General features: G+C 41.8%; 1 protein-coding gene across 3 annotated transcripts in view; it reads right to left on the minus strand.

The window, feature by feature from the left end:
• Positions 1 to 14,448, minus strand: part of STAG1 (stromal antigen 1) — a 162,891-nt gene that overhangs the window by 27,156 nt on the left and 121,287 nt on the right. For all 3 annotated transcript variants that reach the window (XM_038146399.1, XM_038146400.1, XM_038146401.1), the window contains 8 exons: positions 13,243 to 13,360; positions 12,028 to 12,131; positions 9,125 to 9,217; positions 8,911 to 9,000; positions 8,537 to 8,740; positions 7,248 to 7,318; positions 2,365 to 2,452; positions 968 to 1,048 (listed from right to left, as the gene is read on the minus strand). In XM_038146399.1, coding sequence (XP_038002327.1) covers positions 968 to 1,048; positions 2,365 to 2,452; positions 7,248 to 7,318; positions 8,537 to 8,740; positions 8,911 to 9,000; positions 9,125 to 9,217; positions 12,028 to 12,131; positions 13,243 to 13,360 — 849 coding nt within the window. The remainder of the gene's footprint in view (positions 1 to 967; positions 1,049 to 2,364; positions 2,453 to 7,247; positions 7,319 to 8,536; positions 8,741 to 8,910; positions 9,001 to 9,124; positions 9,218 to 12,027; positions 12,132 to 13,242; positions 13,361 to 14,448) is intronic.

The raw sequence follows: 14,448 nt of genomic DNA on the forward strand, positions 1-14,448 counted from the left end.
AGGGCAGGCAGGAGGACAGGGCTGCTGGAGTCCTCAGCAGTGGGTGAGAACCCCAGCAGCACCCAGCACCCCAGAGCAGGTGGGGAAGACTGAATAAAGGTGATGCAGACAGTGCCCAGGTGCTCTGAGCACTCAGTTCCACAGGAACAGGAACAGCAGCTCATGCATGCTAATGAGAAAGAAGGGTGAGAGGGGAAATGGGAACAAAAGCCAGAATAAAGAATAACAATTATTCCTTTCTTTCTAGTAGCTATTTTTAAATGTTAATGTCAGTATTCAAAACAACTCAGAGAATTTACTATGTATTTTCATCACTTTTCTATGCATAAAATGCTTATTTGAGTAGCATTTCAATATAACATCTTTACCTTTTTGATGCTGATGGAGAAGTACAATTATTACTTCAGTTTTCATGTCATTTTAATTTGATGTATTACTTCTGAAAAAGCTCTGAAAAACAGGATGCTGGCCTACTGAGAAACACCTCGTCCTGATCATACTTTGTGTGCATTTGCTTTTTATTAGCAATTGTTACTGCCAGTGCCCTGCCATTTCTATTGCAACACAAAGGGTGTAATTAGAGAGTAAGCAAAGTAACTACACATCAAGATTAAGCTATCTGTGGTCTATTGATCAACAGTATTGCTCACAACTGTTCATGTCAACATTCCTTATCAGCCATGCAAACTGCAGCACTCACAATAAAGCGTGTTAATTATCCTCAGCAATAAAAATATAATAATCAGCTGCTATAAAATCCTGATAAAAACTATTTACATTGCTTAGACATATTCATGATGTTAAATAGATCCTGAAACACAGAATAAATCTGAACATCAACATTTTATATGTTATAAATGACAACAAACAATGGCAAGAATGGAAGTAACAAAGAAATCGAGTGTAACACATTTCTAGGTAAGTTGTGTTCTGTCAGTAAAATCTGTTTGATCAAATGGCCACTTACTTTGGAAGGGGAGCCCTCAGTGATTTTCACCAGCTGCCAGAGAATAGAGTAGTGGGAACACTGCAGTGCCTGGACAACGATCTGTAACACAAGAACACACAGAATCTCAGCACGCTGCTAACAGCAGGCACAGCAGGAAGTGTATGGAAAATCTATCAATCTATCATGCATTTTGTGGTGAAAAGACAGGAGCAGCTCTTAGCACTTTTTATTTTCAAAGGTATCAAGTTTTCCCTTGGTTGGTTTGGTGCAATAAGAAATCAGCCTGCTAGAGGCAAAAAAAATACTGTGTAAATCTGGGAAACACCAGAAATCTGCACTGGGGTACAGCAGGAGAGCGTGTCACAGTGTGACAGAAGTACAACCCAACACCTACATCTCTCAGGTCAAAAGCATCTGTTGAAATATCTCTATACCTGGCTTCACTATTAAGCAGCCTGGAAATCTGCTCCACTGGCAAATGAACATGTAGCCCATTTGCTAAAAAAAGGGAGAAAATACAACACGTCCCATGGAGAAGACCAGGGTCATATCCCTGGTGCCCAGAAAAGCATCCATGGTGTCTCCTGAACAGCTCAAATCCAGAGGAGGTGCTACACCTGCCTCAGAGTGGCCTGTAGGAAGAAATACTGAGCAGAGCTCAGATTTCAGGACCTTTCCCCTAAAATCCTATGGAGGCATTTGGAGAGCCACACACTGTCAGACCCAGAAACTGAGGATGGCTGGCAGCTGCATGGACAGGTTTTATCTGCCAGCCCTGTCCCGCCAGGTAGCACAACTCCAGCATGAAGCAGCAACTGCAGAGAGAGGACTTTTACACACTGTGTGCCAATGCCTCCTCTTAGGGTCCTTTCTACAAAATTCTTATTCAGAATTTCATGAGAATTTCTTTTTCTAAATGAAGCTGAGTTAGAATTAACAACTGGCTTCTGACTGAAAACAAATCAAAATTTAAAATGTGCTTAAATGCTGAAGTACGAATTCTGCAGTTTAAACAGGAATCATGGGAGACTATGAGATGGCTCCTGTGCTCATCCATGACAAACAAAAACTGAACTCTGAAGGAATGAAGTCCAAGATGTGTTCACTAAAAGAACTCCACTAGGATGTTCTAGTTTCCTGGTTTTCATAAGCTTTCATCTTACCTTCCATGCACAATAATAATTTGTGATCATTCTAATTGCAGCCAAGGCTTACAATGTTGGGTTTCAGTGTAAACACCAGGACTGATGCACTGCTTTTCAGAGTCAGGAACATCAGCTATTCCCAACCTTACAGATGAGAAAGGTGATGGAAGGAGCTCAAAAATCACCATGGAACTTTTGAATTTCTGTGCAGGCAGACTCTTTAGAACCTCAGACACCCCAGTGATGCAGTGCAGGTGCTGGTAAGGGTACCTGTTCTGGCATAGCTCCGTGTTCAATTCCAGTTCTCAGCAATCTGTAGCAGTTACTGAACAGATCCCATTTGGTCAGATCATGAGCACTGGAATGAGAGAAAATCAAGAGAGATTAATTGTGTTCCTCAGAACCCCCAGCCCAGAGAGCTTTGGTGGTTTCCATAGCTGACCAAGCAGCTGCACAGGAGCTCACTCCATACTAAAAGTGCAAGTCAGGCTTTCTGATAATCCACGAAAAATTTACTACATGGGATTTTGTCAGAAAGGAGATAAACTCTCTCCATACCATACACCTATAAAGGCTACTTAAGTGTAGCTGCTGCTTCTCTAAGTTATCTTTCCTCTTTTGGAAACATTGACAGAACTCCAGAAAACTCTTCCCTGGCATTACAGCAGAAGCTACAGCCAAACTCTTTCAATATCTACTGAATAAAAATGGCTTTAAGCAAAATGAAGTTGCATATTTTTCTACTGTCTCATTTGGAAAAAGATAATACACATTACCACTAGATATTAAATACCCTGAATATCTGAAGTGAGACCATATAACACATGGACATGAGATAGAGATGGTGGCTGCCATCCCACTGTTCCACATTTCAGTTGCACCAACCTGACTTCATCAGTGAGAGGAATAAAAATGACATTAGGGACAAATACTCTGTAAGGCTGTAGACTTACAGACCTCAACAGCTCATGAAACTGCTTTTCAATAGAGAAGTGAGAAATACAGAAGAAACTGAAAAACATCAGGTTGTCTGAAAGACAAAAATACTCTCTCAGCAAGTAAATTTAAGTTTAAAACATTTTTCTGCAGTGGAAAGAAACTGAGATAATTTGAAACAGTTTGTAATATGTCTATAAAAGAGCAAGCCAGCTCAGAATAATCAGAAACTTGCTGATTGAAATACTCATCTGGAAGAAGGGATACTGAGACTGAATTGGGAGTCTCAACTGGATGCAGCAGCCTCTTGCATCTGACTCATGCCAGCACCTGGATCACCCAGCCAAGCTCACTCCTCCCACCCCTGTGCCCACCCTGGGTCAAACCCTTAAGTGCCCTGCTCAGTCAGAAGGAATAACTCCCTAGTTTTAAAAGGGACAGAGGCTGAACTCAGGACTGGCAATGCCCAGGTCCTTTTGGAAGCCCTATCATGAAACACCTCCCATGCTGGAGCATGACAGCCCTGGAAAATGTCACTGGTAAGAGCTTCACAGAAAACAACCATCAGAGTGCACTGTGCACTCCAGGGCTGAGCCATTAAAGCCAAGGTGCACCTTAACTTCCAGTTCAAATCCACAAAGAGAAGAACAGGAAAACTTAAAAAAAATACTGGAACTAAAAATGTAAGAAGTGTAAAAGTTTTTTGCAGACTTAGATGGTCTTTGGGGTACTAAAATAAAATGTTTCATAGATAAATTAGAGGCTGCCAGAGAGCTGTCTGTGACTGGAGATATTAAGCACAGAGATGCTGCTTCCATAAATCACAGGGTTGCCAGCAAGGCAGAGTGGTACTTCCTTAATTACAGCACTGTAATTAAAGCTGTAAAGTCTCCTTGGTGTGCAGAGGCAGATACCTGCACAGATTATCCTACAGAGAATATGAAAGGAAAAACTGTCTCATTCCTGCCTTTTCAGTTCAGAAATTGCCCATCAGGCAGCCAGCACAGGGGCCATGTCCTCACAGCTGGGGACACTCAGCTCCCTGCCCTCTGCCTTACAGCTGAGCTCAGGAAGGGCTCTTCAGCTTCCAGAGCTGAAAAATTTCAACTATGTTATTCTAACTATGTAAGTCCAACTTACACACAGCCTTTCAATTGAAACTTTCTTAAAGCAAAGCCTTCACATTACAGTTAGGCATATTCTGGTACCTCTTTATCTCTTTTGAGCTACTTAGCCACCAGAACCATAGTTATTAAGGCATCCTGGACACCACCCAATTCTCCATAGAGGCTCATGAAGAAAATTCACACAACACAGAATTTTCCCTTAGTTCCTTCCATGTTAGACTCTTCATGGACTTCAATAAACAAATTCCAGTATTTTACCAAGGTTTCTTTCAATTCTTATGGACAGCCATGTCTGCTGGGGCACATTTCTGCCAGACAAGAGGCAGGTGAAGCAAAGGTACCAGTTTCACTGTTTCTCAAATGTGGCATAAAACGGCTCAGAAAAGTTTCTTTTCCAAGAAGTGACCTTTGACCCACCAAACTGCTTCACTTCTTGAAGATGCACAAAGAGAGGGAAGCTGTGCCTTGGGCTTTGAGCAGCTGTGCTACTGATACAGTCTAATTTCTCTAATGAGGTTTCATTTAGCATCACTTCTACTTCTGGATATAACAAACTTCTGAGTAACTCAGTCTAAGGGATGCACTGGTCAACTACTGGAAAAAATGCTAACCAAAGAGTTTCTCTAAGAGGAAGAGATGATGTGACCATCAATTTACTTGTCTAGGAAGTGTCCTGACTGATCACACTGACCCTGATACACACTGCTTTAATCTGAGAGTTATGACAGTGACTGTGGCTTTGTGGAGTCAGTGTGGAGCTGGGAAGGAAGCAAATGTTGTATCATATCTGAGGACTACTGGACAGTAATAGCAATGCTTCTGGTTTCTAAATGTGAAACAGTGTCTTCCATGCAAGGCAGAATCAACAGGTACATCCAGGGGAACAGAGGTGATGCTTGCATTGGATTTACAGAGGGATGTGTCTTGCATTACTGAAGTAAACAAAAGATGCTGAGATTTTGCAGCACACAAACTGCAACAGCACTGATGTGTCATGTGTGAAAATTCAACTGATTTACAATGGAATCAATATAGAAAAAATTGCCTCCATGTACTTAAATGGTATGATTATCTGTGAGATTCTGGCAAAAAAATACCCCAAGTGGATACTCCAGGAAGTCTACCCAGAAGATCTCAGGAAAATTTATTATTGTATTCTGAAAATGTGGAAGGAAACTTTGCAGTGATGAGTTTAATTTGTATTGATGCATGATTTCCTTGTTTTGATGCATCAAAAAGTCTGCTGTGAGCCCTTTGCTGTCATGGCCCTCTCAGAAAGAGGATTAGCTCAGGCTTGGGAAATCCCAGTACAGAAGCCTTTTGATCTGGAAGGCTTTTCTCATAATGCCTTACCATCTATTTTCCACCTTGGTTTTTCTTGAAGTATGAAGCAGCAGCAATTACCAAGGGGAAAACAGCATGGAGAAAGTGTATTGAAGTTTCTCCCACTGGAAGAAGGCAGGGACTTGTTTCTTCCCAAAGCCCCAGCAACCATTTCATCAGTGCCTGTTCAGAAGATCTCCTGATTTAGTTTCTTTTGACTCCCAGGTGCCAAACAGCCAATGACAGAGTCAGACCACAGCCACCGCGCTTTGAGACAGAACACTCCACGTGCATTTGGAATTGTAGAGCCTCTCTCTCAGCTAAGGGTTCAGCAGATACTCTGGCTCACATGGTGTAATTGTTTCCTGTCACACAGAGATCACATCACATGCAATGAAGATCTCATTACTTCTTCATATGCAAGTAGATATTACGAATTCCTATTGAACTACAGCTGTAAATAACCAACTAGCTGAGGAATGACACATTAGCTGTTCTGCAGCTCTTCAGCTCTGATCCTTTGCTCTTTCCTGGCTTTTTGAAGGTGAAAGTAGATGTCCCTGACTCTGATTTGTATGTTATTCTACAAGACTTCCTTATGGTGTGAATTAACACTAGACACCTGGAACCCTGAAGGAAAAAATATATATGGGAGCCACAAAGGAAAGCCTTAAGATTTTGCTTCTCTCCTGGATGTGAAGTAGAGCTCTCCCCAGGTCCCCTCAGGAAGGGCAGACGTGACTCCAGTGGGTTACCAGGGAGACTGCAAACCTCATTTGCACATGTGTCAGCCTGCTGCACCATGGCAATTAGTAACGATTTAATGATCTTTGTGATATTCTCCTTGAATGGCAACAAAGAGTAGAGACTGTAGAACCATTTCAGACAGTGATCCATTGCAGAATTCAGGATAAGTGAAGTCTAAGCACAGAGAGAGAAATGAAATCACAAAGTTGTAAAAATACCAAGTTGTCTGAAAGGGCTGGCAGAAGGAAGGTCCTCTCCCACATTGTGGTAAGAAAGAAATTACTTGTGGGTCTCTGCCACCTGCATATATGAAGCTTTCTCTCGTGCTGACAGGAGCAAATGCTTCCTGCAGTTAGAGGGAAGATCAGGCCTTTGTGCTGTGCTCCAGAATTCACAGTTCCAGTGAAGTTCTCCAGGTTGCTCTGCACATGCTGAGGATGCCCGTAGGTCTGAGAGCAGCAGGAACCTGAAAAGCTGATTTGTGCCTGGTGAGGAAGATTCTGTGCACTCCACACAGGGGAATTTGGCCAACATTTAACTAGAGGAAGAAAATGCTTCTTCCAGGCTCTCACCATAAACTATTAATTATAATTATTGTGACTACTAATTAATTCTACAATTTTGAGGAGAAGTAGCTCAAAGGCACTGCGAAACAGCTTCCTGTAGGCTCCCTAAGCTGACGCCCAAATCACAGGTTTGTGGCAGAGAAGTGTCCCTTGTGCCCTGACTGTGCCATGCAGGGGAGCAGGACCTGTAGTAATTTATTCATGGGTGTAAGAGCACTAGGTGCAAGGGAGGGGGTGCCACTTGCAAATCCCATCTGCAAAGGTCATGGCACGAACCGAGCAAGGATCCAGATCAACCCAAACACTTCTAGTGACAAACACCACCAGTCACTCCTCCATCTCCACTTCAGATTTCAGGCCATGTGTTTTCTCATTTCCCCACACCTGACACTGCTGATACTCGCTGAGAAGATGAAATTAACATCACAAATTTGTGAGGGAAGACACCACCTACTTGTGAAAAGATGTCAACCTCTTTAGTGTGGAGAGCACATTGTATATGTCATCATCATCAGCTTCTTCTCCCTGCAAAGGAAAGGCAATCCATGAGGAGAGCCCAGCAATTCAGCCCAGTACATTACTGCACAGGCAGGAGCAGCTTCTTAGGGGTTTAGACTGATATCAAAACTGTCTCCAAAATTTCCAGTGACTTTTACGTAGATTTCATAATATTTAAGTAGCCACTGCACAGCACTAAAAAACAAGCAAGATCATCTGACAATATTCAGCATTATCACTGTGTTAATATCCAAACCTGTATCCTTTAGCAACAGAAATCATTCCCAAGACCAAAATCTGAGTTCTGTCTTATTTTATAAAAAGGCCTGAACCACCAGCTTTAATCACTAGCTGATGAACATGCTACAACACAATTATAGAATTCACTGTAAACTGAACAGCAAATTCCCTCAGTGAATCAAGGGAAAATAAGGTATTTCCAACCCTAATTTTTCCAGCAATTTTCTAAAATAAGAAACTCACTTGCAACAATTCTTCTTCTCCATCTCACTTTGATAATTTCTTTTCCGTCCAGAAGCCTAACAATTAAAACATCTTCCTGCCTTCAGATGCAACTGTCAATCAATGCTTCTCTCATTATCAGCCCAGATATTTGCTTAGGCACAAGTACACAATTTTTAAAATTTTAAATGTCTTTAAAATGATGAAATAGACTATTAAAATAAATTATTCAAACAAATATCACTTAGAAAAGAGTATCACAACGGCCATAATTTTAAGTCCTTGCTGCCGCTGTTCTCATTCTTCCAGGTTTCAGACCTGTATCTTTTACTCTTTCCAGGGCTCTTTTGTTTTGCCATTATACGTATTTTCTTAAATTCTCTCTTCCATTCAAAACATAATCCAATCTTGATTTTGCTGCCTACATATGCATCTGGGATTACGGGAATCACTAAAAATATTAATGTAAATAAAGCTTCCTCTGCATTTTTCATTATCTTTCACCCATTCATCCACTTAATTCCTTACGTGGACTGTTTTAATACTCAGCTAAAGTTTCAGAAGCAGGATTGCCCCATAGTCTTGTTTTACACCATCAATGATTGGAAGGCTTAATGGCTCCTGTGAGGGACTTCCCACAGGGAGAAGTGGCTCCAAATAATTATGAAATAGCTGCTGCTGCACTACATCTTCAGATGGATCATTTCATGGCTTGCTAAGAATGTTTTTCGGTAGCTTATCCTACCATATTTTAGGCAGTTCCACAATTTTAAGAAAACAAACCTCCTGCAGTAGATCCTCGACAGAATGGTTAAATCGATCCACAAATTCATCAATAAGTTGGCTGTGGGCTATGTCAACTCTGTTCTGGATGGTGTATTCCTCACTGCAGAGGATGCTGTAGGTTTTGCTGCAGGCTTCCAGAACATCTGATTCCACATGCTTCTCCACAACAAACTTAATCTGCTTCAGTAAGGCATCCAGATGCTGCAGGGCAGAAAAGAACTTCAGCTTTCCCTCAATGGGACAACAACACCGAGCAAAGCCACTGCCAGGACACCCAACCAAGGCTGCATTGCTCACATGCCAAACAAAGGCACAGCACCGTGGGGCTGAACAGCTGAGAGCAGCCACACCTCCTGCCCAAGGCACCATACCTTTTCCATTCTGCCCGTGCTGTAGATTTCCAGGTCAAAGTACTGAGGGATTTGCAGGAGGTTTGCAACCTTCTCGGCATCAGCGGAATACTGGAACATCATGGCAATAAAACAAACAACAGGGAAGCAAAATTAAACTCCTGCACTGCAGAATGAGAAAGTTTAAAGACAGCTGTAAATCCCAGTGAAAGATTCATTTTGTTGAAAACTGTACCTTTGATAGCAGCATGGGAAGTGCAATAATGAAATGCTCAGTCAATTTATTTCTGTCATCTATCTGAGTTTTTCTTTCTTTTGCTGTCAAGACCTGGAAGTGATCAAACATAACTACAGTAAATACATTTTCTGCATATAGCACTCATTAACTTTTCTAAACATTGTATTACAAACAAAAACCCATGCAAGTGTATTTTTTAATAAGTCAAATGAGGAGGGAATAAAAACTCAAAACACATTTGGGCTGAAGAGTGATTGAAGAGGGAGGACTGTGTGTCCTAAGCAGCTGTGATTGAAAAGGAAAACACTACACCACCTAGCATGACATTGTCTCCACACATCAGTATCTTTTTAGGACTGAAATTCAAATATAACTCCAGTCAGTGGAATTTTTGCTATTGTTTCCAACTGTACTGAACTCTGGCTTTCACACATTAAACCAAGCATTAATGTAAGACCTCAGGGCAAACTGAAGTATAATTAAAAAAACCAAAACCAAACCACACTGTAACAATGATTTTCATTAGCAGATTCATGGCCTCCTCTCTAAACTGGAATGGAATTCTCAGTGAGAATGTACATCCAAGTTCACAGCAAGGTACTGAAGCACTAATGCTGTCAGAACAAAACCCCCTTGAACAGTGACCAAAGGGACAATAATCAGACCAGCATTCTTCATCAAAGCTTAGATCTGGCTTCAGGAAAGAAAAGAATACTTTTGAGAACAAATAATGATAATAAAATACTCAAGTTAGCTAATGATTCACATATAGCCACTTGGCCAGACTGCACAGTAAGTGTTACAAGCTAAAGTCAGGGGAGAAACTATTTCACAAGAAGGTGAGTGCTTAATTAGAGATCTGTTCCTGTTTCAACTCAGAGAAGAATCATGGTGGGATCATGAGACAGGATGAATCTCCAGGGATAAGGCAGAGATCCCTGCAGTCACCATCCCACAACTCATGGTCTAAGTGAAAAGGAGCAAAAGCTAAGTGTCAGCCCTATATGGCTCAGCAAGGGAGGAGGAGCAGCTGGACACAAGGCATGTGCTTGGATGCCAGGCACTACGCCAGCAGGAACCCAAAACAGCTGTGGAAGTGGGGGGAATGGATCAGTGACCAGGACAAGACACCACTTGGACAGTGCAAGGTGCAGAGATGGCTCCAGAGCTGCCCCAGCCCCTGCACACCCACCAGGGCAGCACCAGCCAAGCTCAGAGCAGTGCAAACCCAGGTCAGAATCCCAACCCTGACAGCCCAGTCGTGTTCTGGGGACCAAATACGGTTGTTCCCTGGCACTGGGAATTGATCTGTGTCCCCAGCATGACTTCCAGGCTCTTTTAATCATCCTTCAGAAGGTGAAATTTGTTTTACTGATCTGTTTTCTTTAGCTCCAAATACAGACATTGAAAACTTAAGACTAAGCAATTTGCTAAACTCCAGTGAACTGAGCTGTAGATCTCTTGAGAAAGACAAAATACCTGGGAAGTTAATACTGACATTATTTGGTGCTCCAAACAGAAAATACCACATGATGGGGTTTTTTTTGGTTTTTTTTTGCTTTTAATTTAAAGGTCACTTTGACTCCTAGAAAGGCTTGCAGCTTGAGACAAAAAAAGTTGTACTTACAATACAGTTTTTGTAACAAAAGATAAGTCATGCTTGTGTAAATTCAGTAAGTGTTTTCATGGATTCCCTCCTTAACCCTGAAATGTTTTAATAAATTAGGAATTCGTAAGAACATGCTTTATAAATTGAAGTACATAAAGCATGTTTAAACTGATGGCTTCTTGGAGCTTTTCCTAAGATGGTGTTTCTGGACATGAGACTAATCTGCTTTGGCACATAAAAAATTAAGGACTTAAGTAACTGCATTATTTTAGCAATAGAGAATGCCAAGAATGTCCAGATTTCATCTTTATTAAATCTGTGGCTTTAACAAACTAGTTATGATTATTTAGCATGGATGCTAAAAGAACCATATGTTCACACAGGTTTATTCCACTTTTGTCTATCCTATATAAGATGGGGCCTACCAAAAATCAGGTGAATATATTTAAGAAGCTGAGACTGCTTTGGAACATGGATGCTGTATTTATGGAAAATACAGCTGAAAGCCTGTTATCACTCTGACCCTGTGACTTAGAATGAAGTGTTTAAAACTGCATGTCCAGCCTTAGGAATGGTCTTCCACTGGTGCTCAGTCCCTATAAACTGAACTAAAGAGGCAATTTGGCCAGAATGTTAAGTTCTGAAATTTTTAGGCCGCTCAGTGGAAGAGGCCTAAGAGGATGGATGCCTAAAAGCACAGACACATTCAGACTGGTCCCAGTCCTACCCCTCCTGCTCAAAGCAGAGCCAGCCCAGGGGTCACACTGGGAGGATCAGGGCTTTCTCTAGTCAGGTCTCAAAAACAACCAAGCACAGAAAGGGCACCAACTCCCAGTACCTCTTCCAGTGCTTAAGCACCCTCACGATGAAGATCCTGTTGACTTTTCTGCAAATTTTATGTCCATATTAGCAGCACATTCGTTTTTATGGAAGACAGTCAGAGGCAGCCTGCTCTGCTCCTACACTTTCTCCTCTAATCTAGGTTTAACATTAGGGGCTGATGATGTGAGTACAAATATAAGGCAGGGATATGATAAAAACAACATCCAAAAATATAACTAAAAAAGACTTTTATGCTGAAAATCTATATTGCTTAACTTGCCCATGCAAACCCCAAAATCAAACAAAGAGAAAACCAAACATGTCCAGAAACGAAATTTCTAGTATTTTTCTCAGAAGTGTTCAGATGAAACAGCAAACTTCAATTAAACTCTACTGGAAGAGTGTCCAAAGTGGTGTTACACATATCTCCCATGCTCTGGGACAGGCAGGCAGCTGCAGCCCCACTCACCCTCTTGCCGGTGCCCCTGCCCACGGGGGGATGTGCCTCGGCAGCCTGTCGGATGGTGCACACCATGAGCTCGATCAGAGCGCTCTCCTGCCGGTCAGACATCGCTGCGGGGACAACAGGGCATCACCACGGGGACACGTGTGGGACAGCAGGGGAACACACAGCCACAGGGGAGCACACAGCAGCACGCACCACCACACACAAGGTACACTGTCACATTCATCGAGGCTTTCCTGCCGCCTCTTTGATTTGCCATTCGCATCCTCTCAAAATGGACACGGCTGGAGTGAAAGCAGCCCAGAGAAATGTAGGCTGGAGAAAAGGATCAGTGATGGGGAACATGAGGAAGATCTACAAAATAAGGGAGAGTCATAGAGGGGAAACAGTGACAGACAATTCACTGTCACTTCCTCATAAATTCTTTGCTCTTTGGCAAGTGCTTCTGCTCATATTTGGAGGATCAAACCCCAGTAGGCTAAGCAGAATCAAGGAAGCAAAGTGCCTAATTTCCTAAGGCAATTACCCTATAAACACCCCCACTGCAGCAGGGGCATACCAAAAGGTCAGCTTTTGAAGCATGGACATGATGAGCACACCTTGCCAGGAACATTGATTTTTCAAACACCTAAGCTCTGTGAAGGTCCCTGAAGCAGGAGAATCCTGAGGAATTATAGAGGATCTTGAATGACACTCATTGACCTTGCGGACACTTTGCCCCCAGTCTCCCTGGCTACTTTGTGGGTCTATTATCAACAAAAGGAAATCTGAAACGAATGGTGAAAGAATCCCTTTTGTTTTTTCTCTCGAGCATCCATTGTGTTCACATTGCCTGGAAAAGCTCCATATTAACTAGCATCACCTGAAGTGCTTGTTTATTCAAAATTGTATTAGCTATTTAATTTATTGAAATAGTTATTTAAACATTCAGACAAAATCTGAGTTACGACTTGAGTAAACTCCCTTTAATATTATGGAACCACAGTGCAGCACACTTGATTAAAAAAACCTCTAGAGTACAAAAAAAAAAGAAAAATAAAGTACAAATTGCTGCTTTTGAAGGAAAGTACATTAAAAATAGATTAATCCAAAATCTTCAAATATCCTTTCCAAACAAACCACAACATAAAAAGATGTTTCACTATGGGTGGCAGAGGTATTTAAGGAATAATTAACAATACTGTGCAATATCAAGGAAGCAGAGGGTTAAGCCAATACCTTCTTCTCCTTGAACTGGCTCCTCCAAGAGCAATTCTGTCATACATTCCCAGTCTTTCAGCAGTTCTTGAGAGCTCTCCCACAAGCTGTCCACCAAATAGGCTGCATGTTCATGCAACTAAAAAATACAAAGCCATCATCAGTACAGCTCTTGTTATAAGTACCAGTTCTTCAACTTTCATAATCACGTGGCCACAGAGGGTGTCCTGGGCACATATCTTATGTTAGTTGGAAAGAACACTCAGTTTGACACTAATTCAGGAAGGTTTTCTCCCAGCTGAATGACAACAGTGCAATGCAGTTACGTTTTAACAGAGATGAAATAAAACCAAACTGAACTTCTTTTGCACAAAGCTGCTTTGGGAAAAATCTTTCCCAGAGTTTTGACCCAGAAGCTGTAAACTTACCTTCCCTCACTTTCTCACTGCATTACAAAAAGGAGAGATGTTAAGGCATGAGAGTTGTAATGTACTTGTTTTGAACAAGCAATTGGTTTTCATACATGCTTCTATGTGCTCAAAAAAAAGGAGCAAGAATCCTGGTGATTTCATGGGTTATAGATTTAACACTAACTTCAACTGCAAAAAATGTTTTCATGTGAATTAACACAACTGTTGTAAAGTGAGAAAAATAATCCATAGGCTTCTGCTGTTTTCTAAACTTATCTTTAACTACTACCAACAAGTAACAAGCACAACACACAGCTTGAGCTTGCCAGGGACTGACTCTTAGCTGGAAAACATCCCCGAGCGCAGAGAAGGAGGTGTCAGTACATTCCCCTCGGCTGTTTCTGACAGCTTTGGGCAAAATGTCACAGAGTTACTGCTGCTGGGCAAGGCTCACTCCCTTGAATGCACCCCAGGCTGCAGTTAACTCATCCCACCCACATGCAAACTCCCAATTCTCCAGCTCTTTACTAAAATAGGAGTCAGGATATTCTACTTGGCTCCTAACAACTCTCCCAAAAGCAACAATAGCAAAAACTGGCCCTGAGAGAGAAGCGACCCTCAGGGAGCAGCATGGGAGGCATTTTGCTGATCTTGGTTTTGGGAGTGGAGCAGAGTTTCTGTTCTCCTCAGAAAGACCGACAAGGTCAGTGCTCAGTAACTCCAATCACACATCTAAGGTGTCTACACTGTAAAACACAATGAAATTTACAATCTAAGTTTTAAAGAAGCTGGAACTAAAAATCCATTCAGGTGGCAG

The sequence above is a fragment of the Motacilla alba genome, chromosome 9 (genome assembly GCF_015832195.1).
Source record: "Motacilla alba alba isolate MOTALB_02 chromosome 9, Motacilla_alba_V1.0_pri, whole genome shotgun sequence".
Lineage (NCBI taxonomy): Eukaryota > Metazoa > Chordata > Aves > Passeriformes > Motacillidae > Motacilla > Motacilla alba.